This window comes from Centroberyx affinis, unplaced genomic scaffold (assembly GCF_046629955.1).
Source record: "Centroberyx affinis isolate AG114_WGS23_722 - 3 ecotype Tasmania unplaced genomic scaffold, CSIRO-AGI_Caff_v1 ptg003460l_1, whole genome shotgun sequence".
In the NCBI taxonomy this organism is placed as follows: domain Eukaryota; kingdom Metazoa; phylum Chordata; class Actinopteri; order Beryciformes; family Berycidae; genus Centroberyx; species Centroberyx affinis.
Genome location: NW_027281424.1, coordinates 498998 through 526015, shown reverse-complemented (window position 1 = coordinate 526015; position 27018 = coordinate 498998). Strand labels below are relative to the sequence as shown.

The window sequence follows — 27018 nt, the reverse complement described above, 5'->3', positions numbered from 1 at the left end:
ATCCGTCGTGATTGATCTATCTTTGCTCACTCTCAACACAGATTCCATAACCTACTGATCACTAAAACTACCCCCTCCACCTCCCACACACACACACACACTTCCCCTCCCCGGCCAATCAAACTCCGCGCCACACATTCCCCAGAGCATTCCAGGCCAGGAGAGCTATTCCAGGACAGGGACTGTGTCGTGTGTCTGTCCTCCCCCAGCCAGACGACACAGCCTGCTTACTGCTGACATCACACCAGAGAGACGGATCACAACTGCCCCGGCCGCTCTGGCGATGTGTGTGTGTGTGTGTAAAGGCTTGGGTGGGTGAAGGTCTCTCTGGTGAGAATTAGTGAACATAATGTGTGTGTGTGCACCCGGAGGAAAGCAGCATCCTAAATAAGATCCCCTCTTCCTCTCGTTTACTTCTCCAAGACACAGAGAAGTAGATGAGTTTTATTTAAAATCAGTGTGAGATTTTGACCATTTTCTCATACTTTTAAAATTCTGCTCCTGAGACAGAAGCCTTGGATTGGCATATCATACTTCTCACTTGGCTCTTTTATTGTTTTTTTTTTCCTCACACGCCTTAATATGCAGTCATTCTATTTGAAGTCTCTTATGGCTCATTAAGGATAAACATGTCAGGAATCTATCAGCAATCTGTGAGTATAGCCATCTACAAATGAGATATCACGCTTATTTGCCTCAAGCACTTCTTACAGTTAATATGGATGTGTATCGTCATGTGCGTGTCGCTCCTAAGGGGGTGTTCGAGAGAAACAATTCAGGTATCTATAATCGTAAAGTAATACAATACTGAGACATGCTATATTTCTCTAGAGATAAAGAAAACATGATGTTAAGCAACAGATCTTTCCTGGGGGTATGCATGTATTGGTATATGTGTGTGTGCAGCAGTGTGTGGTGCTGTGTGTGGGTTTTTTTTTTCACAAATAATCTGTGATATACCATACAAATGTGCTAATGATGAGGGCTCACCTGGGCTTCTATACTTGCATGCACACCTGGCCTCAGACTGTGTACGGTCTCTGTGGGAGACAAAGAACCTGCAGCAACTTCACATTAAACCCGCTCACCCATTGCCCTCAAAGCCTTTCTTCACTCCCTCTTCCTCTCACTCTGTTCTTTCCCCCTGTTCTTTCACTTCTGCCAGAAACTGTGAGAAAATGCCATGATTTAGCAACCTTAACAACTTGTATTGCAATGTTTTTATGACGCAGCTTCACGTAAACACCATTAGGCTGCAAAAAATATGGAGTAATTAAGAGTCATTTAGTCAAGTATTGAGTCTTAAAAGTGAAAAGTGAAAGAAAATCTGCCAATGGAGTGAGAATATTTAAAGCTGTTTCCAATTGAGTTTGAGAATCTCTGTGAAATAATAACAAAGGACAAAGTGATAATATATTGAAATAAGGCAAAACACTCCACAATTAATGTCACTTGACTCAAGTCAGTTCTTGAAACTAAGTGATTTGCATTGGAAATAAGTGAAATTATCAAAGCCCAAGATTTTAATACTAGACTAAACTACTTCTTAAGAATGCTATTGAAGATTTTAAGCCTTACTGCTTGACTAAATGGCTTGTTAAGATGAGTATTTCTTGCAGTGTAGAGACGTCAAGCCCTCTGAGAGCCAACAGTTGGTGGGCTTTGCCACGGCCAAACAGCCCCGAGCTTTGCCTTGTGTGTTTTCTGCTGAGCTGGACGGGCCTTTGCTCTGTGCCTCACCACCTCAGCGCGCCCAGCAGGAGCGGTGTGAATAGACCTCTTGTTATGTTCCTGCACTCAGACATTCGGTCACTGTAAGCACCCTGAAGGAAAGCTGTTCTTTCGGAGGCTCCTGAGCGTTTTATCAGCGCCAGGGGTTAGCAAAATACAAAGTGGAAATATTCCTGTAATGCGAAACATGCAGCTTACTACGAGAGGCAGGGCCGGGCTCACCTTTCAGGTCTGCTACGAATTTTGTGGCTGGAACAAAGGAGCGAGTAAAGGAGAGAAGAAGGTGATGAGAGAACGAGAGGAACGAGCAGAAGAGACAAAAACACCTTTGATAACGTTAAAGGCTGATACACAGGGAAACGTAAACATGCTTTACTCTGTATGTGGGTTGAATTAACAGGCGTACATGCTGCCAATAGGAGAATCTGGTATGTTAATTAGCTCCAGCTGTGACCCCTGACCCTCGGCACCTGATAGGTGAGTCACACGGCGCCGGTCCTCCCCAGCGGTGTTTGCCACATGTCTTCATCAAAGCAGCCGTAATCCAGACACTGTTGACACTCGGTCTGCCGGCTCTGGATGCACCCAGCGTATACGCAGCTTCCTCCTCATTTAAGCTCCATATAGTTTCATTGGCTACCGTGTTCACGAACGTGCTTCCAGTTAAGTGTGTGTCTCCCACATGTGGCGGCCACGTCGAGAGCCTGTGTGCCACAGGTTAGCGTGAGACAGAAGGAGACAGACTCAGACAGATACAGATGTGCGAGGAGGAACGCAGGTGCTTGGGTGGTGGGGAGGATCGGCGGGGGGATCTGGGTGCCCACATGGCCTCTGTCCTCCATGGTATTCACCAGCCAGCAGAGTGGGATGATGCAGAGGTACAAAAAGTTACAGGCTAAAACTAAATCATCACTGTAAAGGGCCATCCCCTGCTAACCTTGCGTTTTTTGTATCTGTTGTGTTGCTATGAAACTGTCCTGATTGGTCTTTGCATGAGAATGATTTATTTGACAGGGAAATGAAAGCAGTAAACAGAGAGCGAACAGATGTTGTTGCTTCATTTAAGGCGAGCAGCGGCCACACTCGGTTGCAAATGAAGAGCTTCGTTCCTAAATGAGACATCCACCATTTGGAAAAAAACAAAAAACACCCACTGTATTGTACTTTCCAAAATGGATATGTTGTGTTTTGTTTTGTAATAGAATTCTTCAAATTGAGGAAGATAAGCAAGCAGGGGGCCGAGGAGGTGTGGAAAAGATGGCGGGGTGGGTGTGGGATAAAGTCAAACACGCTGGAAGGGCTCTGACCCAATGTTCTCTACCTTCATCCCTCCTCGAGCTTATAAACAACCTCTGTAAATTCACCCAATCCTCCTCCTTCCCCACCTCCTCCACGCCCCTCACAAAAATAATGAAGCTTGCCACCATCTGTGTAAACAGGCTTGGCTGCAGTCTCTCTCTCTCTCTCTCTCTCTCTCTCTCTCTCTTTCACTCACTCTCGCTCACTCTCGCTCTCATTGGGCCCAACCACAAGGCCTGTGAGTCCCCATTTACAGGCTGTGGTGACAGAAGAGAGAGAGAGATGGGAGAGAGGAGAGGAAAGAGAAGGAGGAGAGGAACGGGGGGATGAAGTTACCCCTCTTATTGGACCCTTGTTGGTCTTCCGCCATGGAGCTTTCTCAAATCAATCCAGGGATAAAACCCTTAAGAACAGCCAGAAGGCAGGAAGAAGAGCCCTGGTTTTAATTTCTATGGACACAAGCACATAGAGCCAACTGGGATCCGTAGTTCTCATCATCTACATGAGGGGGGCCCGCCAGTTTCTGATTCATTTTGTAGGCCTATGCATTTTTGTGTGTTTGTGTGTGCCTCTCGGAAAAGCGTTTGTTTGCTCAAGAGCTTTATTTACATTCACAGGCACTTTTGGACGCACTAAATTGATTCCAGGCTCATTCCTGGGTCTTGTCCATCAGCTCCGCCACAGTCCACAAACACTCTGCACACAGCGGGCCCATTCTAGAGACCCACTGCTCCTCCGCTCGCCGCCAGGGTGACACACAGCAGCCATTTTGCGGGAATGTCTTGAATGCCTGGTTGAGGGTTTGGCCGATTTGCATTTCATGTGTTAACCCTCTGCTCTCACCTGTCTCGCTAATTCTCCCTGTATCTATCTCGCTCTCTCGCTCTCTCTCGCCAGCTCTCGCTCTGTTTTTCCAGCCCATCCTCAAAGTAACTAGACGACGCTCTGAATGATGCAGGAGTCATGCTGTCGATAGACTCCGAGCTGCAGGAGAAAACCGCAGGCTAACCACTAAAAGGGCTTGGATAGATAGTGTAGCTGCACAACAGGAGCTCTCTCTGTACAGTCAGACAGACCAAATTGTCACTCTTGGCCATATTTTCTCAATTGCCTTTCCATGAACAGGAATGTGGAGAGGATCTGCGTGTTTGTTGGCAGGGACATTTGCACAACAAACACACACATCTCAATCCGCCAACTGCGTTTCCCTCTCTGGATGGATTACTGGACCCAGGAGGAGAATGTAAACAGATCTGTGTGGGATGTCAGCTTCCTTCATTATTGGAAGATAAAGATAGCATCCTAAGAATGTATTCCTCTGAGGCTCACTGACCCCTCTTCTGGGCTGTCCTGCTCCAGACCGGGACGTCCCTCAGGCCAAAGTGGAATGCAAACCCGCTGGTCATCAGCTCGGCTCCGTCCAAGGCCACTCCTGTCTCTCTCTCTGTCTCTGTCTCTCTGATAAGATCCACCATTGTTCCATCTCTCCAGAAACTGCCCCACCCATCGCACCCTGCCAACCTCTGACCCTCAGTGAGCACCGACCTCTGCGCCGCCTCAGAGCCGCGGAGGGTTACAGGCCTCCTCTGTAGCCGGCAGAGCTCCCACCCCGAACGAGCCCCTTGCCCTCAGCACAGAATCAACTCTTTGTATGTTTGATTTGTTATGGTTTTTACCTCGCTCACACACTTTCCACCCTCACGGAGCTGCTGAGGCTATTAACCGAATCTGTAAGAATTCTCAGCTAAAATGTATTTTTTGCTCTTTTTCTTTCTCCTTCAGTCTCTCTCATTCTCTCATTCATTCTCTCTCTCTCTATCATTTTAGCTGTTACTGGAAGCGGAGACTATAAATACATCGGAGTAAATCTAATTTGGACGGCAGAGGGAGAGGCCAATGGGTGCTGAGTGTTGGTCATCCCTTCACTGACACCAGCAGGACTCACCCAGGCTGACCATGTTAATTAATAGGTGTTGACTTGCATTTGTCCCACAAAGCCACAATTGAGAATGTGGCCGGGAATGCTGGCCTATACAGCTGGGGGTATCCCTCGTCATCAGAGCAAACCCACGCATGTAGTTTTACTCACCATGGCCAGTGAGTTTTAATCTAGATTTATTAGAATTTCAACCCATCCATCTCTTCTGTCTCTTTCTGCTCTCGGCTCTCCTTCTATTTTTCTGTTTCTACAACCCTTTTCTCAACTTCCCCTTGCCTCGTAACCCTGTCACCCCTTTTTATCATTTCTGCGTCTTTCCTTTTTACACTTTGCTAAGCTCCCCCTATCTGTTTATGTCCCCGTTCTATTGCTCTGAATTTACCCTTTTCACTTATCCCCTGTCTATTTCTTCTTATCCTCTCTCTCTCTCTCTCTCTCTCTCTCTCTCTGCCTTGCCCTCAGTGTGGGAGGGTTCCTCTGCCTAGAATAACAGTGAGTGTTGTGGAGGTTGGGAGGCCAGAGCAGCTCACAGAGCGGTGCTGTTGCAAAGGCTCGGGGCAGGGCCTCCTCTGGGCGTCCCGTTTGTCTTGGCCCAACATTCCCAGCCTCTCTGAGCGCCCCTGTGGTCGGCCCGTGGGTGTGGAGGCAGACGCTCGCATTCCCGCCAGCCCATGGACAGAACCGCCCCGCTCTGCTCCCCCCCACCAGTCCCTTCCCAGCTCTCAATCAGCAATGTCCCAAGACAAGCTGCGGCCAAGTCACATGACTCCTAGAAGAAGTAGCAGAATGTGGCCAAAGCTTTGCACAACAAGCCAATAAACACAGTCCAGCCACTTATCTGTTACCTTCTGCAAGATAAGGGCTACTCAATCAATTCAATAGTCTCTATCATGTTTTTACAGAACCATTGTCTCTATGTTGTGTTTGCAGCTATTAGGGCAGCCTCTAAGAAAGGCTGTTAGGATTGCACACACCCCCCCCCCTCCCCCCCAATTTATACATTTGCTGAGTGTAATATCCAACTTAATAGATTGCTCCATGGTAGACTGGTAGATAAATGATAAAATATTTGCTTTACTTAAGATACCATAAAATCTTTTAAGCTTTTGAATCTTGAAAATCTTGATCAAATTTGACCAGCTCAGGTGTTTTATGGGCTCACAGTGTCTGCCAATGTAGCTGCAATCTAAACCATGTCCCCGGTTTCATAAGAAGCACCTGTGTTTGGAGACTTAACATTCCACATACTTATCTGACCAAAAAAAGGCCCTTGTGCATAGCACACATGTACTGAATAAACTGTACTGGACCATGAAAGTACATATTTGTCAGCGGGGTAACAATAATGTGTAAAATGGCTACTTGTATCCACCTTCTTACAATAGCAATTCAGCTGCATTTCAGAAATAGCCTTACTGAAAGCACAAGAGAGAGAGAGAGCACAAATGAACCATTTCCTATAATTATGTGACTCATAATCATCACCTGTAGTTGTGGTACAGTAAGAGCTTTGGCATTCCACTCACTGTAGCACTTTTTCTACATAGTTTGCTTGTTGTGACAACTGCACAGTGGCTAACAGTAAACGACAAGCCTCAGGCACCGAGCTCTGTTGACTGCTTTTGAAAACAAAACACCAAATCTCCCTCTCTCTCTCTCTGTCTGTCCCTCTTCCCCTGTTTTCTTTTACACAGACCAACAGACACATACACCACACACATGCACACACACACACACACTCCAGCCACGGCTTGACCTTGTAGGGGATCCAAACAAATATCAGTTCCCCCTCCGAAACCGCAGCGTCTGGATTTGCTCGTCTATTCTCCTCCTGAGGAACGATCTCTAAAAGAAACATAAAGTTGAAGAGCTAAACCGGCAACGTGAATGCTTCCCCGCCTGTTGACTTGTGTTTGAGTGAGACTCAGTGCCCTGCCTGCTCGTTCTTAGTCCCGGGCCTTAGCGTAACCAATCAATGGGTGGACTGTTGACCTCTCCTCTGGGTTGTAACTCGAGCTCATAAGGCCGTGATAAAGCTAGCGGGGTACGCTAGCAAGGTGGCGGCCTTTGGGGAGTGATAGTCTCAAAATGGATCTGCGGTGGGGGGTTGAATGGACAAGCGGGAGGGCTCCGCTCCACTGAAAGCCACAAGGGCCCACATTGGTCACATTAATCACAGTAGGAATTGTGGCTCTATTTATAGCCAGGGGGTTATCCATCTATCTGCCTAATTGTCCCTGCCTGTCCACCGTCCCGGCTCCTCCCTAAAAGGTCCTGGAAGAAAAAGAAGAAGTAGAAGAAGGAAGGAAGCTAAATCTGTTGCTTGTGGGTTGTTTGGGTCTTTCTGTTTCTCTCTCTCTCTCTCTCTCTCTATCCTATCCTATCCTATCCTATCCTATCTATCCTCTCTCTTACACATTGCACACACACACAGGTGTTCATCACTAATTATACCAGGATATTATTAGTCCCAGCCCTGCGTAGGAGTGCAGGGGATCTAAGTTTGCGTAGCGCTCAGTCCCCGTTGGGTTGTTTTTAAAGCCTGCAGAACAAGGCCCCTCTGTGGCGCTGCTCATGTAGAAGTGTTTAAACTAGCAAGAAAGAACCGTTTTTTCCCCCCTGTGTGTATTTGAGGGATTTTTTTCACAGCCTGAGACTTTTTTCAATACACACATACACACACACGCACAGACACACACACACATACACACATTATTGCTGCTGCAATGCACACCGCACAATGCTCTCCCACTTTGTCTCGCTCTTTTTCACACAAGCAGACAGGCAGGCAGGCACACACACTCACTCAAGTCATTCACACACACACAAACGCAGACACACATTCCCCTCCCTTATCCACAGTGTATATAAAAGCTGTATCGAATTGCACCTTGAGTTTAATTGGCTCGGCAGTACAGTGCGCCGCTGTCGACAATGACAAATCGTTCTTTCAGAGCCCCAAAGAATGTCTGCCCACTGCCATGTCAGAGGACAGAGGGGGGGAAAAAAAGTTAATTGTCCCCTGGCCGGCGTTCAACTGATGTCGTAATTGCAAAGAAATTCATAGGAGATGCGGTTTTCAGCGTTGGAGGTTTATTTATTTGCCCCCTTCCTCTGTTTTCGACGGTGCCTGGCAGCGAGCGCGGGGGCCTGTGGGCATCGGGGACCCGGGAGGAAGGGCCCCGCTCTCTCTGTTTCTCTTTGAGACGGGAGAGCGAGGCCAGAGCCGGAACGGAGCCCGGTCCGGGTCGGACTCCTGACAGCTCCCTCTCTGATCACACAGAGGTTTAGATCAGCCACTTCCTCCCGCTGGATCGCTCCCACCGGGGAGAACAGTACACACAGATCAGATGGGACAACTAATTCAATTTGGGGCTATCTGTTATTTTAGGATTGCATTGACAGGGTGTGTGTGTGTGTGTGTGTGTGTGTGTGTGTGTGTGTGTGTGTGTGTGTGTGTGTATGTGTACATACAGCTAAGTCACCAAGGCTGTGAAGGGGGAGGTATGTCAGCAATGCACTGCTTTGTGTGTGTGTGTCTGGGTTCTGGAGAGGTGCTCCACAGCTGGCTGGACAAGGGACGGCTCCGCACATAGCTGACGTTCCTGACCATAGTGCTGCTTTATTACTGATATCCTCCTGCCCTTTCTCATAACTCGGCCTTCCTATTTCAGTCTCCCTCACAGCTTTCTGCCAGACAAAGCAGCACAGAATGAGCCCTAAGAGAGGGTCACACACACACACACACACACACACACACAGGGAGGAAAAAGCAGTGTTCAGTAGGAGAACAGCTGTGGTCGCAGAGCAGCAGGTGACCATGAAGTCACTGCGATGCACAAGACAGATGGAGTAACACGGTAGAGCATAGGAGCAACAGAGGGGTAACACAGGATTCACATGAAAAAATGAACACCTTTAATATAGAAAGTCGTTTTTTTTAACATTTACTTACCCCAGCAAGGTTTTCTGAGCTCTTACTCAGCAACACTCCGCTTCACATTCATATAGTTGGACACATTCACACCTGGGAGCTGCCCACTCCAGCCACACTCTCCTACTGTTATCCGCTGAACAGTCCCACCGGAGCAAATGATTTAAGTGCCTTGCTCTAGGGCATCTTGACAGTAGCCGTTTAGGGAGGGGACGCCCATTAGTCATTCTCTTTTCCCCACTTTCCCCATTTCCCCAGCTGGTTCGAGGATTCGGACTGGTGACTTCCCGGTCACAAACTGGAGATGCTCCACTTGCGCGAACTAAAGTAGGCTAAGGTGGTGTGTTTATCTTGTAAACTATTAATCAGTATTAAATTTTGTACATTATGTGTTTTTCCCAGTTGAGACAACAATGTTCTACTTTATGTGAACAAATCTCTTCTATTGTATTGTATTGTATTGTATTCTTCTCTATTCTACTCTGTTCTGTGCTGTTCTAATCAGAGACAGGCAGAAAATATAAATCAGTACACATAATGGTCCTGATTACACAACACAGTATAAAAGGAAGGATTGTATTTCAGGTTTTGACACATGACCTTACGCAGCCTCCATGCCCATTAAACTTCTGGTTTTCAGCGTCTCACCGCTTAAATTCATATTTCAACACTCAAACTCTGTAAAACATATATCTATGTGATTCAACATGTGTCTGAAACAGTAACATGCGACATCTGGATACGTGGAGGTTTCCGTCTTTTCCGTTCTCCCGACGCAACGTTGTTTTTACAGCTGTGCGAGGCATCATGCAGAAGGAGGACAGACATACCACGAGTGTTATTCAGCTTGTGTGACAGTGTTTGTTCTAATCATCTCCATCCCTTTTCCTGCCTCTCTCATATTTTTCATTCTTTCGCCTCCTCCCCCCTCCTCCCACTTATCTCCCGTCCATCTCCTCCGTCTCTGTCCCTCTCTCAGACCTCGCTGATAACCTGGCTATGGACGACTTCACCTTCCAGGAGCAGCTGCTGACCCCTCGCTTGGCCACGGCCGGGGTCGGAGGCGTCTCCTCGTCCGCGGCTCCGCTGTGGAGCGGCTACCTGGTCCCGGCCCTCCCTCTGACGCTCCCTCTCCTCCTGCTTGGTCACCACTGACCGGTGGCCGCCGCTGCCTTGCACACTCACACACACACTCCCGGTCGCCTCCCTCCCCCCCCCCCCCCCCCCCCCCCCCCCCCCTATTCAATACAAACTCTGTAGAATGTCACAAAGTTATTCAGCTGGTGTGTTTTTGTTTTTTTAAAAGCGGCCCCTCTGGTTCCCAATGTAAAGTTCAACGACTCATCGAAGCAGGCATGAATGACATAAAATGCTTCATTTTATTCTACAAGTGTTCGAAATCACTGGATGTTCTCAGCAGCCCCATCAAAGCGCACCAGATAAACCCATGGCATTGTGTAAATAAAAAAAACTGTGTGACTCTTGCCCTCTGATCTACTCCAACTATGGTGAGATCCAGCCATTGCTACTCTTCAGTCCTCCCTGCCCTCCACTCTCATGCTGACCTTTGTATTGTGACAAAGTGGAGCCTCTTATCATCAGCCTCACCTGTAAGTGGGGGCGACTTGGAGAATGGACACCCGACAGACTCTGAAGGCAGACCTATAAAACTCCAAAACAGCTCTGTCTTCCCACTCTCACTCTCACTCTCAGTTATCGCCCTGCGGGAACAAGCTGGAAGAAACTGCCACTCTCTTCCTTGGCAGTAAATGATTCCTGTGCAGGAACTTCAATCAGCCGGGGAGCTGTAGTGAACTCCTTGTCCCCCACAGGCTGAGGTGAAACCCTCATTTAAAGATATACCTTTAAATGTGCTTCCTAAAAAAAAATCCCCTCCCTCTCTCTCTCTCTTTTCCCTCTCTGTCTCTCTCTCATTGTTTGTTTCCTAGTGATTGCTAAATTATTTCTGCTAGATTAAAGGTTTGCTGTGAGTGTCAAGCCCCCTTGATCTCCGGTGTCCTCCGGTCTGAGCCGATGCGTTACCATGACGACTGCAGACAAGAGATTTTGGTGATCAGAGTGATTCTCTCGGCTCAAGTGGTCCCCCCCCCCCCCCCCCCAACCATCAGTGTTTGCTTTATTTTTGTAACGCTGGTGCTTTCTTTTCAGTAACAGCCCTGCGACAAAAAGATTCAAGGGCTATCATAAGAGCCTCATTCTAAAATTCAGCCTGATAACTGTACAGATGTATGTTCCTCTGTGTTGATGCCATGTTTACAAGATATTTTATTGCAGTATTGACATATTTCACAAGAAAGTGTGGTTTGTGGACTGAGTTACCAGCTGGTCAATACAGCATTGCCGCAAATTTCTAGTTTATTCTTTAGCACTGTGGCCAAAGTGAGGAATAATATGACAGACAGTGTAAATATGTGTAAATTATTTTACGGTGGTTTGCATTAGGCTCAGATCTTCTCCAGGTCTGGCCTTTGTATCTAATTGTATGTTCTTTCTATGTCTGGTCTGAAACCAGGAGTCAAATGTTTGTGATATATTGTTTTGTTTGGTTTTCAAAAACTAAATGAGATGGAAAAGTGGATTCAAGCTCCCTTGCTATTTTGGTGTGGAGGGCCTGTGCTTATTAGAAGCTTGATGGGAGATAACCTGTTTGGAAAGACACTAATTAGGGACTAACTGTCTGTTTACTGCCGCCACCCAGCTGACTTCACAGCAGTGAGTATCACAAACCATTCGACAGGCCAGGCTCAGATCTGACCAGGGAGCGGTGCTTGGTACACGGCTTTTACCTCGTTAGTCTGAAATTCAATGCCCAGTAACATGTTTCTTTCACTTTAATGTTGATGGGGAAACTATACTATGATGTACAATAAACACAAAACATGTTTTAATGTTTGGGGTTTTTGTCCATGTTCTTTTTTAGGTATCCTGTGAATATTAGGGACATTAGAGCTATTTTGAAAGAGGTTTGTTGTTGGTAATAGGCTTCTTCATTCAATGTCATTTCCATAACAGTCACAAAAGAGTATTCTGCAGAGGCGGCAGGTTTAGTGTCTTGGCTTATTAAGAAAGAATCTATTTATATTTTCTATTGATACAGTCCTGCAGGTTTGCATATGTCCTAATTACTGAGCATAGATAGAAAAAAATGCATAACCATGATTTTAAACAGCTTTCTAACATTACATTTATATTGACTGTTGTTTAAAAGAAAAATCCACCTTAAAACACTTTGACACAGGTATTGTCAATGTACCTTACATTCCTGGGTCCATGTTGTTATTTGGTGGTGTATTTTTTTCCCATGGATAACTGGTTAAATGTAAACAATGTGACGTCACATCAAAACATTATAGCTACATTGGAGTTTGATAGCAGAAAACATTCAGCTATTTAAAACATGAATGGTAAATGTCAGGCTTGGGTATCAGTCCCTCAGAATCAAAGAGGAGGGCTTCTTTCTAGACTCACCACTTTGCACCGACATTTAAGAATCATACAGGGAGAAATCCATCGTAGAAGAGGCAGAGAGACCAATTTCTCCACTGACAGCAGCCTCAATAGACCAGAATGCAATGCAGCAATAAGACATGTTGCATTTTGAGTAAGTAGCGCGACTCTCACTTTTCTCAACTGGAAAAACTTGCTCTCCTTACCATGCTATCACTATTGCCCACTCAACCTACACATAAAACCACCAGCTGAATGCAACAAGTTCAGGCACATTCTTTGGGGGTTGTCGAAAGGCATTCTGGGAAATGTAGGAAATCACTAACTGAGGTAGACGCATAGACAAGGCAGGTTGAGGGAAAGTGGCTACACCAAAAAAATGTAAATCACAACACTTCACCACAAAATAACTACTGGAACGCATTTGAACATCAGATTGATGATATGTAGCAGTGTAAAAGTATCCGGGGTGGAATTTTCCCTTTAAGCGCCAGGAAAACGAGAAATAGAAAAGGGATGACATGCTACAGAGGTTATGAATAGGACACACAATGTTACAGTATATGGCACTGTATGTGCTTTTTCGCCCTCTGATCCACTTCAAAGCCCTTCATGAATCATGTAATTTATGTGTCTCTAGATTGCGCTCGTAGCTCACCGACCCTCAAAGCGGCATGTGAATCATGAACGCTTGTCTGTAGTTTGTCTCTAGTTTGTCTCTAGTATTGTATTTCTCACTCCCAGCAGAGGAGAGACCACTCAGCTCTCCTCTGCACTTCTCTGTGGGGCGTCTTCACATCGAAACCCCATTATTTTTGCCCCTGGAGTCTCCAGGTGACAGACACTAGTCCACAATTAAACGAAATGAGGTTCATTAGTCGTAAATTGTTTGTGTTTCGTCTCAATTAAAGCCCGCCAACTTTTTCTAAGGGCTTTGAGTTCCTTTAACAAGGGCCATCACTTACAGCTGCACACGTAACACGCCTGTCACCACACAAACACACTTCAAGCCCCGTTTCTGCTCTGCTGTAACTTTTCACACCCACACACCCTCTTCTCCCCGGATCCAGATAAAACAGCATTGTTATCCAACTGTGCCTTTCTCTCCTGCACTGGATTGCACCTTTTAAGATGGAAAAGAGAGGCTGATTATGAGGAGATGAGCAAACGCTGGCTGCAGAGAGAGCAGCCAGGCAGCTGACCCAGGACAGGGGGGGGATACTCTGAATGCTAATGCGAGGCTGGAGAAAGGGCAAACAGGCCCATTGAAATGCAGAGTTCTCGTGTTTTCTTAGGGTAATATTGGGGCAATGTTGAAACAGCACGCATTATGAGAGTGAAAGGTCAATTTGATGTTAGTCAGCAGGAACAGTGAGGATAGCTGACTATCAGGAATTGTTGAATTTTCTGCCTGAGTGATTGACTCCCTATGAATATGTATTTGCGCCGAGCATTTCATGGTCGCACATGAAGATGTTCCGGCTCGGGTACGTTCAGGGGTCATCAAGCGGTGCATATAAATTAAAATAACAATATAATTCATGCCCTTATATTTGTATACGGGCTCACAAGTCCAGTCCAATTTTTACCAAGCTGGATGTTGGAATTCCTCTGTCAGAAAGAAAAGCTTGAAACATGTCATGTCGTTCAAAGCTCATTCACGTTTAATTACCATGGCAGTGGACTATTTTCTTACCTTTTGTTGGCCTATTGAGAGCAGCGCCGGGCCCACGCTCTCCCATGCACACAGCTCCAGCATCCTCCTCCCGCTCCTCAGCAACCCCTGGCTTCCCCTGCAGCAGCCGCAGTCACACGGAATGAATGGAGCCGCCTGTGGAATGTGGACACAAAAGGAGGAATGTCATTTTGCTGAGTGCTACCCCCAAACCAATGGACGTGTGCACGCACACACACACACACACACACACACACACACACACACGCACACACACACACACACACACAGACAGACACATGCGCTCCCCACAAGCCCAGGCATGTTTAAAAACGCAGGGGGGGCAAAAAGTCTTAATATTACATTTTTCATCAAGGGATTTGTTCACAGGACAACACTGTGTGCAACAATTTATGCACTATATCAAGTTCTGTAGTCTCACATTTGGGCTCAGAGACATTATGAGGAAAGTATGTCTAAATTTAAGTAGGTTCTGATTCAGAATGATATACGGATGATTATGGATGAAGAGAGGAAATAAGAGACATGGACGTGGAGGGATTTTATAGAGATGACTCTTTACAGTTTACATTTTATTGATTTAGCCCTAATCTAACCCTTTATCGAAAGTGACATACTGAGTGCAACTGCAGGATAAGCTTAAATTCCTGGATTGTCAATATTACAAGCAACCAGAAGTAAGGAGTGCAAGGGTCAGAGCCGCAATGTCCTGACAGCGGATGTAACAAACTTTTCCTGTGACTGTACAAAGATCATGCAAGATAGAAAAGCGTAAGGACAAAAAAAAAAAAAGAAATAAGAGAGAGAAGACAGTAGAAATGATATTTAAGCAAGTAGAAAATGAGGATTTGAGATTGTTGATCAACTTACTGTTTTGCGATAAAATAAAGGATTGGTAACAGTTTTACCTTTGTGTGTCCAGTATTCACTAATGCTTTAACACAAGGCATGTGTTTAGCAGATGGCATTAGCTAGCTTTGCATCACCTAAACTGCACTACACTACACTACACACACACACACACACACACACACACACACAGAAACTTATACTAATCATCTTCTAGCACAACAGTAAATTGAATGGGCTCATGTGTCAAAAACTGTGTATTCCCTTAATTTCCCAGTGACAGTCCTATTGTTCTGTGTGGCTGCAGTGTTATTTTCAAGCCTACAGTAATCTGTGTTGTTATTGTTTTCTAAATCTCCCATTCATGTCTGTCATCTCTGCCCACCTGTACAGCTCCATCACGGTCCCAGCAGGCGCTTTACTTCTAGTTTGCAACACTGAACCAATATTAAAAACACAACCGCCTCACTGCTAACAGGACACAGTCCAACCTGTGTTTCTGTAGGGAAATTAAACAGAGATTTTGAGTCCTTGCTTACAGTAATACTAGACAGGTTCCTATCCAAGGATTTTTATGCAAACAATTGAGTCAGAAAGGCTGAACAGAAATGCCAAATTTTGATTAAAAAAACATCTTCAGTATTGGAGAAAAGTGTGTGTTTGCTAGATGGAAAAGATTTTTGTTGAAGAAATGATGCAATAAATAGTGATGGAAAGACATTTGTCCTGGATGTGAAAAAGTAATATGTAACTGGTGTAATTGTATTTTTCAGGCATACTCTGCAGTTATATAGCCTACTAATGTGCAGCTCCACCTTCTGCTCCGGTCCTGATTTTCTACACTGATTTACCATTAGACATAAGGCGGAGAGAGAGAGAGAAAGAGAGAGAGGGGGGGGGGGAGAGAGAGAGAGAGAGAGAGAGAAGCCTACTCAGGTGCCTGCTCCAGGCTCCGGTCCTGGTATTCCCTCTTCCCGGGTCTTTGTCCCCGGAACTTGCACTCCTGCTTGTCCACCGGGGTTTTCTACTCGCATCTGGATCTCAGTACGCGTAGCATACAGTTTAGTGTCCTGTCCTACAGAAACCACAGCGTCCTGAAGACTGAAAAAAAAAAAAAAAAAACTTTTTCGGCAACTTTCTCATGTCTGCTCTCCTATCGCGCTTTATTCGTCGAAATCCAAGTGGTGAACCAGCAGTTTGATTCTGAAATCTTTGCTTGTGAAAAGTTTTTACTTTTGTGTGTGTGAGTGTTTTTTTTAAACCAAATGTTTTCTTGCTTTCTTCATGTTTTCTCGACAGAGTCTGGAACTCGACATTTATCCTAAACACCCGCTCTTTAAACCGGACGACTTTTGAACTGTGTTTAAGGTTATTTTCGGTGTGTTTTTTTTTTCTCCTCGAAGTATTTCAGCGGTGGCCCGAGAGCCGCTGTGAATGAAGTATCTGTTGAGCTTTGCTAAAGAAATCAGCGCGTCTCCATGAGGAAACTCAACGTGGGAGTTGTTGAAACTTTGTCCTAGTTTACATCTACACCTGAGCGATTATTTTTTCATTTTTTCAAAACTTTGTTGGTGTCGGCAACTTTTTGTTTAAACCGACGCAATGAAGACGATGTTGGTGTTCTCCGCAGTTTACACGTTGGTTGTGTTTTTCATGTCGGCGAGGGCAGAGCCCAAGTCGAAAAACTGCAATGAAGTTCGTGCTGCTTACAGCTCCAAGGGCTTCAACGTCAACGATGTTCCCAACAAAGGAGTACAAGGTGAGTCCGAATTGTTGCGTTTTCAGGCCTGTTTCCAACGTGATACAATGTAGCCGAGAGCTGCGGTTCGCAAAGTCGGGGCCGGGGACCTCCGGGGGTCCCTGAGAAGTCTCCAGGTGGTCCTCAGCAAAATGAGGACTAGTTTAATTTCGCATAAAGAGAGAATGGGGAAGGGGATAATTTAGTCATAGGTTTTATTGTCCCACTGTTAACTTAGTTATCCATCCTACAGTGCAGACAGTTGTGCAGCTCTGTACTTAATCATTATAACTAACTGCAAAAGTCTCCTCAGATGGTTTTCCTTAAGAAAAAATCTTCCCAAATGCAGCAAAGCCCACAGTCTAATGTATTTAGGCGTCTTTGACATGAAAAAGTTTGGGAATCCCTGGTCTGGTCTGGACTATTTCCTTTATACAGTTGCTACTGTCACCTTGGTAAAAGCATAGTTTGTGCCTCTGTTAAAGGCTACATGGAAACTCAGTTAATCATACACAATCATGCTGCTTTTAAATGTCAGGAAAGTTACAGTGTAACATCTGAGGGAAGTTTACATTTCAACATTTTGGGATACATTCCTCGGGCAAATGTGCAGCTGGCAACTGCTCCCTGCTCTCTCCGGTGGGCAAATATAGTCTTCATTTAGGAAATACTTGGAGGTAATTCACAACAATAAGAGCTGTTATTAATACACAAACGCTGCAGCAGGCAGACAGAAACCAGGCCTGTGTTTATTTCCCAGCTTCCTTAGTAGTGTCTGCTGTGCCTATGAAGTGTTGGCTGCCTGCAGTGATTTAGTAAACACTCCTGTGCGTTGGGAACTGGACCTACAAGTTAATACTGTGTTAGCATAGTCTTGTTTTTTGTGGTTTTAACAGTTTCTGTGTATAGGTGAGTGTCCCAGCTCTGGTTTCCACGGCAGGATGTTTTGAGCCAAAGAAGACTTTGCAATAAATAGGAGCTGTTATGTTAATAGTGAGAAGGAGGTGAGAAGGCGAATCCATTTAGCTAATAATCAGTTAAACTCCAGTAATGGAAACTTATAGGGGGGCTTACAGTGAAGGCTTGAGGGGAGCAGGAGAAGGGGGTTGGGGTTTGAAATTCCACTGTGCCCTGCATACTTTAAATCCCTCCCTTCTCTCCTTTCCTTTTCATTTTTATAGTGGTTAAAATCAACATGCACACACACACACACAGAGATATATATTCAAACCCCTAAGTTCAGTCCATTCAGGCTGCCAATTTTGGAGTGGCTTTGGGATGTTCTTATTTCAAGTATAGAAGTAGGTCAGATCCAGGCATGGTCACTGTCATGCTGGAGTCTTGTTTCTCCTGTTTAACGCATTTCCTACTACAGGTCTATTTCAGAGGTCTTAATGTGTGTTTAAGTAGTCATTGTTACCACAGCGAAACCAGTTATTCGCTAATTTTTCCACTTATTTTCTCACTCTAAACCTCACAGGCACCAAACTTTTCTTTTTTGGCAAAATATCCAAAGCATTAAATCAACTGACAACGGTGACCAATTTGTATATGGTCTTTTTTTTTTTGTACCAAAGTCCATTATGAGTTTGCTTTGCATACTAAGGGGATGTTCAAACTGTCTTTTTCTGCTGAGGCCATGATGGCTCATTACAATTTGAGTTGGACTTAACTGTCACAGCGGCCGAGAACTTTTTTTTTCAGCCTATAGGTTCTTTGTCTTCCGCCTGTATGTCTTTGTGATGCTAAACGTCATTGAGAGTACCCCAACATGTCTGCATTTGTTGTATTTAATTGTATTGCATCTCTGGGTCTTGAATGAGGGATCTGAATGAAACCAGTTGTGTTGTGCAGGTTTGTGTGCTATACACACACGTGCCTTTTCCTTACAATAGGTTCCCGGTGTATGCCCGGGCCTTAGGCAGGGCTAACCTCAACGAGCAGCTCTTTGTCATTGATAGAGACTGAGATAATTGATCCATAGAAAGCAACAGGGTCTACTGTCATCAAAGAGAGTTGGGGGGTCTCCAAAAAGCAGAAAGAAGATACAAAAGCCCTTCGCTCAGGGAAAACAGGGCTTCGTGTTGCTGGGGAGGAATTGCTCCAGATGTGCAATCTAATCAAACTTCTTCTGTCATGTTTGTCAGAGTTTTACCTCTTCACCTTGCAATGGGTCCAAACATTAATTCTCCTCTTACCATAACACAGTCTGTGTTTAAATTGAATTGGACGTGAGGTTTCAGTCGGGCTGCACAATTCATCATGTGCACATGTATATCTTAGTTTCCACGATTAATAATCATGGAATATCAGCATATTGGCAATGTTAAACAGTTCATTTCAGTTAGAACATCTGCTGAAGTTGTAAATGGTCGGGATATATGATGCAAAAAATTGCAGTAAAACAACTTTGATCCCCAAATCATCAAGGCTAATAGTTGTGATCACAATACCTAAAATAATTATGGTTTTTATTTTAACCATAATTGTGCAGCTGTAGGTTGCAGAGCAGGCCTACATTAAAAATTATACCTTCTCTCTGCCAATTAATCAGCAAAGGTATTATTATTATTCAACAACACTTACCTTTTTCCTGCGGTACTTTCCAGCTCACCAAACCCTGTGTCACGAGAAGAGCAGTTTATTTATCTGTTCCGCCTCTTCTGATAAAGCAGATTGGTGGAATGTGTGGCTTATTGGAGATGCGGCATTCAAAACTGCCTTTTCGTAACCACAAAGATCTTTTGTTATTGTTGGCGGCACGGGGATAACAATGTTTGTTACCATTCAAATTAGTGATGGGCTCAGCTAAAGCCAAACTCAAGATTCAATAAAGATGTTTTAATGCAATAAAATTGTAATGGAAAACCTCAGTGCTTCAGCATAGACAAAATTAAGTGATATAGAGGAACAGCAGACTCGGTTGGTAAATTCCATGTGGATCCCATGATATCAATCTTTTACCCCTCACGTGGAAACAGTTCAAGACTTGGTTTCTAAATCTCTTGTCAGTTGGATGATGATTTGTTTAGGGCCTGTGGTTGAATACCTCACTTTAATGGGAAATAAATGAGGCTCACAGTCCTAACGATGACAGATTAATATTGTCAGTAATCATACAGAATGTAAATGGCGGTTTGAATACGTCTGTGTGTATATCTGTTTGTGGTAGGGCAGTTCTTTTTTTCTGGCAGTTATATTTGATACTGTGATACGTGTTAAAAGGTATTTGCTAAGTGCTGCTGCACAGTTGCAAGAGGGACAAGCTCTTCAAAAGAGCCAGAAAACAGAGCGGTTAACACTGACCAGATTGGTATCTGCCATGTCAACGGCTGCTCATTCCGGGGCCGGGCAACGGCACTTCTCCTTTTGTAACCCTTCAAGCAAAATCTGTTTTGGTTTACTCTGGCAGTCTGGCTTGATGTCATGCCTCAGGTATGGGACAATGGCAAAGATCAAAGAGGAGAGGGGAAGAAGGGTCGTTTTCCCTCCCTTCAGCACTAGGAACATCCCCGACTCATAATCAGTTCGGTGCATTATGACTGAAACTCAAAGCGCGTATGACCTCAGCGCATTGGCCTCTCGGTAAGCTCGAGACATTTTGCAGTCGAGCATTGTGAGGGCTCCTTCCCCCTTCGCCGGTGGCTGCGCGCCCTGCATCGTTACGGTTTGGGAAATAACAGGTTGTGTTATTGCAATGACATTCAGCAGATAAGATAAGAGTGGGGAACTGGGACGCAGGCAATCTGTCGAGGCTTTTATAGCTGGAAGGCCAATATTTGAGCCTCCCTGCTCTGCAGGACTGTGGCCCAGTATTTTAACATCTGTAATAATTAACTAATAAACCGTGTCTTGCTTGACTCTCAAGGTCAGTCTCATGAAACCACAAAAGACTTTCTCAGTTTTATGTGAAACGCGACTCATTTCTAAAATGATTTGCTGCATAAAGAATTGCAGAATCGCAGCCTGTGTGAAAGTTTTCCCTAATAGAAACGCTCCAAGTAAGATAAGAAGCTGTTTGCAGATCTGTACATATTGTTTAAAGATCCTATTTTTAGTCATTGCTACATTGCTGTTGTGATGACATATTACCAAACATCAGTGTTACAATCAATACTACCCACCTCTCCCCCATTGGTGCAGTTTGGGAGTTCCCAAGTCCAGTACCCCCTAGTTGATTATTGGTAAGTTGCACATCAAAAGCAGCATGGTAAGGAAGTACTGACATGTGCTGGTAGAATGTAGTTCACAGGCTATATATTGCAGGTGATATTGAATAGCAGGTTGTTATCACATTTAATTTGACAGTGATGTATTTATAGAAAATCCCACATTGGTTACGCTTATAGGATACGACTAGTAGACACCAGATGCCCCTTGTGTGTCCTGGAGTGAGAAGTCACATCAAGTCTAGATGTTGAGAGTTTAAACCAGGATTTGTTGTTAAGAAAAGTAATGTACAGCAATACATCAAAGAAATACAAGATAATATTAAGTACATTAAGGTTTCTAAGACAGCAACATTTTTATGTTTAACAGTGTTTGAGATTTTTTTTGTAACAGTCCTAGTGCATTTTTAAAACTTGAAAAGAAAGTTTTTCTACACAAGCTGTAGTGCCGTCTTTTTACTTGCTTTGAACTGAGATCCTCAACGAATTACAAGTTTTTCACCCGTAGGAAATGAAATGCTAAGTGACAAATGGATTGACATTTCCCTACTGCAGGCGGTGACACTCTGTACTCCCTGTTGCTCCCGCTGCAGAAGTTCATATGTGACGCCCACCACCTGTTTGCAGAAGACAGAGCTCATTATCCTTGGATATTCCAGATATATCAATCATGCATCAGTGTTGAGCATGCTGTATCTTCAGGTTTCAACTGACAGGATCAGCTAGGCTTGAGGTGCTCAACTTTGACCAACTTTTTTTGATCTCCTTTTTTAACAGCCTGCAGTAAGCTGCCATAACAACTTTAAAACCTAGTGGAAATCTGGATTATTGAAGAGCAAAATCATGCCAGCAGTTACTTTAGAATTAAGTCAGTTTAAACATCATCAGAATTATTCAAAAGGTTGCTTTCAGTCTATAAAAGGACAACAGCATGTTGTCCCAAGGGTTAAAAGTTGCTTAAGTTGTAAGCCAACTTGTGTGTCTGTGATCTGTGAGACAGTTTTCCGATGTTAGCCAGTGAATGCATGGTCATTTCTGATAACATTCCTGAGCAATGGGATAGTCGACTGTAGCTACAGTACATAGTTTGAAACTGTTCAAGCACTCATTTTCATCTGACCTGTACCGTCTCTGCCAACATTACCATAACCCCTTTTATATCGCCAGATATTGTGATCTTGATTATTAACCACAATTATTCATCTCATTGATTTGCGGACCAAAAATATTTCATTGCATTATTTTCATATTTCTATAGATTTTTTTGACTTTTCCATTACAACAAGTGTTCCAAGTGAAATGACATTGTGCTAACATACAATTATTCACAATTGTGCAGACCTAATTGCTGACCATAACATTTGTTTTGACTGCATTTGGTTATATGAGGAGCTCCTGAGCAAAAATTATGCAGGGAATGGTTTGGATTTTAAGGGCAGTGAAGGGAACTGAATTATGATCGATGCCAAAATCAAGATTTACAAACACTGGAAATCATAGTTTTCCAGAAAACTAGCGATGGGCTGATCAATAAGTAGATTGCGAACACTTGGACAGGCAGCACAGACCTACACCTTTTAAGATCCTCTGCTGAAACTAAAGGGATAACAGTCTATTTGTCATGTACAGTATTTAGTGGTCAGTTAAAAAGCAGTGACAATGAACGGTTCCTGTTGCTCTCGGCCCTCTTATGTGACGTCTCCTCAGTAACTGTTGACGAGGCTTCAGGATAATTGAGTTTAGGTATCATGAGGCTGAGGTCTTGTGAACCCAGGGGGAGCCTGCTTGGGACCGCTAGCGTCCAGATGGGGCAGAGGAGGGAGGCAGGGGGAGGAGGGAGGGAGGGAGGGAGGGAGGGCCGCTACACGTGCCTGCCAACTCTGCGGTGCCTCGGTGCTCTTATCAGTTTCCTGTGATCGCAGGGCGGCAGCTCTGAGATCAGGGTCTCTCGTGGCGTCCCACTCTGCTCTGCCAGCAACAGCTGCCTTATCGTCCGCTCAGAAACAAATGAGCTTATCGCAGCCCACGTAAGAAAGTTTGGGTTGTGCCTGGCAGACGTGGCCGTACAGGCATAGTGCCGAAACTGCCCGGGTTTTGTTGTTGCCTGGGTCGTATCTGGTGGATAACGATACTGTCATTCTAGACCTGATTTGGTCTTCGAGTTCGAGTTGCCTTCTTTACATTTAGGGCTGTGGAATGTGGAGTTTTCCTCTTGTATTCATTTAGTATGCTCTATGTGTAGCAGCAGTTGAATAGTGTGTGTGTGGACCGAGTGTCCGCAACTCCATCTCTCCGCATCCTTTGCTTTGGCCTATCCCCTCAGCGCCCCCCCCCTTCCACCCCCCCAATGGCCGAGTGAGCGACAGATCAGTGGGGGGTGGATGCTGTGTGTGGGAACAATTGAGCACCCCCTTTTTTTAGGCCAGTCTGCCCCCCTCCTCACTGCATTCCACACCGGACCACCAAGACCCGCACACAGGGAGCCGTGGAGCTGGGAACACACGACAACAAAGAGAGCGCTGGAGGGACTGACTGAGGCACACAGAGCAAAAGAGAAGGGGGGATTTGACTGACAGAAAAAGCGGAGCAAAGAGTTTTGTACGAGGGCGAGTTTTACTGAATATCCAGGAGAAACGACCGGCCGAGAGAGAGAGGGAGAGAGAAAGAGAGAGAGAAAGGGAGAGTGTGTGACACAGGCTTAGGGAATCTGGGGAGTTAGCATGGCTCTGGGTTAGATGCATGAATGCTCTGTGACTCATCTGCTCGCAGTCATGCAGGCATGTACATATAGCCTGCTACTCTCCGTAACCCCTGCGAACGCACGTTTTAGTGAGCACACGTGTCTGTCTAGCACAACATATGCCAGTTGGCGAACGGTTTTATCCGAAGCGCCTCACAGTATCCTGAGTGCGTACGGGCGGCCACAGTTTAGCTACCAGCTCGGTCGTGTTCTTTGGTGGATCTGTGTGGGACTTTGTCTCAGGCAAACTGTGAGAAATCTGGATCTGGCTTTGTGGTTTTCCGCACTTTGAGTTGAGGGGGAGCGACCCCTGAAAGTCCTTGTTAACACGTCCTGTTTGCATGCTGTTAAGTCGGCAGTCTCTCGCTCTCCCCCTCTGTCCCGACTGACATATCAGTTCATTTTCCTCTGCCTCAGCCCGCGCTGCAGACGCTCCTCTGGGAGGTTTTGTTTCAGTCTTAGTCTTTCCTTCCTTCCTCATCCCGTGGTGATTTCCTCTCTTTTTTTCCACCGTTTCATAGTGGTTTACCGGTATTTTTCCTGCCCCACTGCATTTAGCCCACTTCTCTTGTCCAGCTCTTCTCTTCTCTTCCCCCTCGTCAGGTTTTCTCTGCGTGGGAAGGCTTCCAGATGATGTACATGCCAAAACTAGACCACGTCTGTTGTTTGCACACATCTCCCCAAGGCTTTGCTATCACACCTCAATATACCAATGCGTTGTTTGCTATTGTCGCAGAACTGCTGCTCCTATGCCAAGGCTTTTACTATCTCTAATAAGTTACCCCACCCCCTCTCCATCGTTTGACTCCTCTGGCTGCTGAATTCCTTTTGTGCGAGTGATGCTGGGTGGTGTATTTTTTTGTTCCTCTGATATTCGAGCCGCTGTGTGTCTCCTTTGTGTTGATCACCTCAGCGCTAGTGTCACTCAGCCAGCTGTGAGGAGTGTGGCGAAGGGCCGCGGGCTCTGATCCCAAACTGCAGGGGTGGAGTGTGAACCCCCTGCCTGGCAGAACTAGGCTACACGCTCGCTGAAGTCATCGCGCTGTACGGCTGCCAGTGAGGGAATGTGGTTATGATGTAGGTGTAACGCAGCCAAGGTTTATTGATTCCTGTGAAGACATCGTGAGCATGGTGACCGCGTTGATAGTCATGATCGTCGTTAGGACTGCTGCGACTCGCCAGAGGCCTGTGCGGTTAGGGAGAGGGATGAGGGACTGAAGCCAGGGACTTGCCTGAGTGTTTGGGCTGAAACCCCAGTGCTGGGTCCAGGCCAGACGAGCTGTAATCCCTGCTAATTACTCCCAAGGCCTACATCAAGACTCCCACTGACGAGGCAGTCACTCACACTTAGATCACTTTTCCAAACTGCAGTTAGCTTAATAGGTCTCCTAATATTTACCTAATCCCTCTGTGTGCTGCTTTCTCTTGAACTTATATTAAAACAATTGCCCGAGACCGAAAACCCAGGTTACTCTGCTTTGTTTTTAGAAGTCTTTTTTCTGTCAAACTAAAAAGCAGTGGGCGGGTCTCTGGCTTTTTCACATGACTCTGTGAATTTGACTGACGAGGTGATGCCATGTCTTAAAAACGGGTCATCAAAACTAAAATTTAAAAATGTGAAGAAGCCAATGGCAGAAATCCTGCTGGCTGAAGGCCGATTAGGGAGGCAAAAAAAACACACACACACACACACACTTGAAAAGATCAAATACTCGTTTTTTAAATGAAAGCTCCAAAGCTGCAAATCATTTGGTCGGCGAGTTTGAGGGTGGTTCTTGCTGGCAGAAAAACAAGGCTTTATGTGGGAATGCGAGTCGACCTGCTAGGGGTTGAAATATTGTACATCATTGGAATGGCAAGTAGCTATGATTTACTGACACATTCACTGCATATCATCAGGAAAAGGCCTGAGCCATCCATGACTGAAGCCCATTAAACCATTGTACCATTAGGTTTAGGCTTTCTGGTCCCTTTGACAGTCGGCTATGAGTGGTTCTCTTCCCACCGCCCTCGCTGGTGTCCAGTTTCCTAAGGCCCAACAGGTATATCAGAATCATTGTTGCCCTTTTGTAGCTTTGAGGTTTTAGAAACCTGATCTTGTACCTGACCTCATTCTGCCTGGGGGGCTTCGCCGGGCCCCGTCCTGCCTCAACATCTGGTGGACTTCAGCTGCTTTTGGATGTCTGTTATAAACATTGTCAAAGAGCTCCCTGTCCTTAGGAGGGGCTCACTGGCTTTTACTGGCAATGATGAAATGTATTGTTTGTGTGTTAAGTCTTTTAAAAGCTCTCATATGTTTCAACAGAGATGGATTTTTTGAATTCTTTTTTGTGGGGGATGGGAGGGGGGTGGTGGTCGTACTCCGCTATGTGCAAGTTGTACGTGTAAATGCATATGACCCTGCAACAAAGAAGGTTTTAAATGTAATGCCTCCCTCAGCACTCCAGCCTGTGGCTCTCAAGCAGTGAGTGAAGCACATCTCAGAGAGGACTTATTTGCAAGCTTAACAGTAGTCCATTTCTCTGACAGCACAACACTGTTTGCGCAGGGTCCCATGGTAAAGCACTTGGCCTTAAGTAAAGAGTGTTTTTCATCTTCTCTTTTTAAAGTCTGTTTTCATTTGTGTGCCGTGAGTCAGTGGAAAGAGGGAGGGCTGGTGGAGAGGGACAAGCCAGGAAGGTCTTTTGTGCCTCCTTTTTTCTCCTCCTCCCCTCTTCCCTTGTGATAATCACGCTGTGCTGTAACTTGTCCTCTCCGTTTGTCTGCAAAACCTCTGCCTGTCTCTGCAAATCTCGAAGATAACACTGTCTTCTCTCTCTCTCTCTCTCCCTCTCTCTCTCTCTCTCTCTTTCACTCACTCACACTCACTCGCTCACATACACACAGCCAAAGCGTCAAGGTGTAATCCACAGTAAAGGCACTAGATCAAACGCTGAAACTCGGCAGCTCCTAAAGAGCACATACCTGAAAGAAAGATGTGGAGAGAGTGAAGGATTAGACTAATTGTTAACGTGAATCATTGCCTCCAACTCCCCTCATAGATGACGCCGATGTTAACAAAAGATTCATGCTTCCCAGCAAAGTCGTGGTCAGAAGAAAAATAATATGCTTTTACTTGGTTTTTCTTTTGCCTGTTGGCGTGAATTTGTAGTCTATAAAATATGCCACATGGGCGCTCATGTTTAAACCACCTGGCTGAGTACACACATAGATTTGAATAGGAGTGAGGTGGCCAATCACCAATGGGTGCTGTGTTTGCCAGGAGGAAGGTGAACAAGTTGCAAGAAGTTTGTGTGCAGCACGGCAACAAAACAGCATATCAAACCCCCCCCCCCCCACACACACACACACACACAGACCACTTCTGTTTGAAGCATGAATTCCCCATAACTCTGTTAACATGAATCATGGCCTCCAGCTCCCTCCATAGTTAGAGCAGACATTACTTGCGCAAG

At 45.3% G+C, this 27018-nt stretch overlaps 2 protein-coding genes across 2 annotated transcripts in view; both read left to right on the top strand.

Annotated features, from left to right (window-relative positions):
• Positions 1 to 10058, top strand: part of gpc3 (glypican 3) — an 89709-nt gene extending 79651 nt beyond the window's left edge. Inside the window, exon 8 of the mRNA XM_071539476.1 lies at positions 9883 to 10058. Within this exon, the coding sequence (XP_071395577.1) occupies positions 9883 to 10058 (176 nt within the window). The remainder of the gene's footprint in view (positions 1 to 9882) is intronic.
• Positions 10059 to 15999: 5941 nt separating this feature from the next.
• gpc4 (glypican 4) overlaps positions 16000 to 27018 on the top strand; it is a 32588-nt gene continuing 21569 nt past the window's right edge. The window contains exon 1 of the mRNA XM_071539389.1: positions 16000 to 16675. Coding sequence (XP_071395490.1) covers positions 16519 to 16675 — 157 coding nt within the window. The 5' untranslated portion in view covers positions 16000 to 16518. The remainder of the gene's footprint in view (positions 16676 to 27018) is intronic.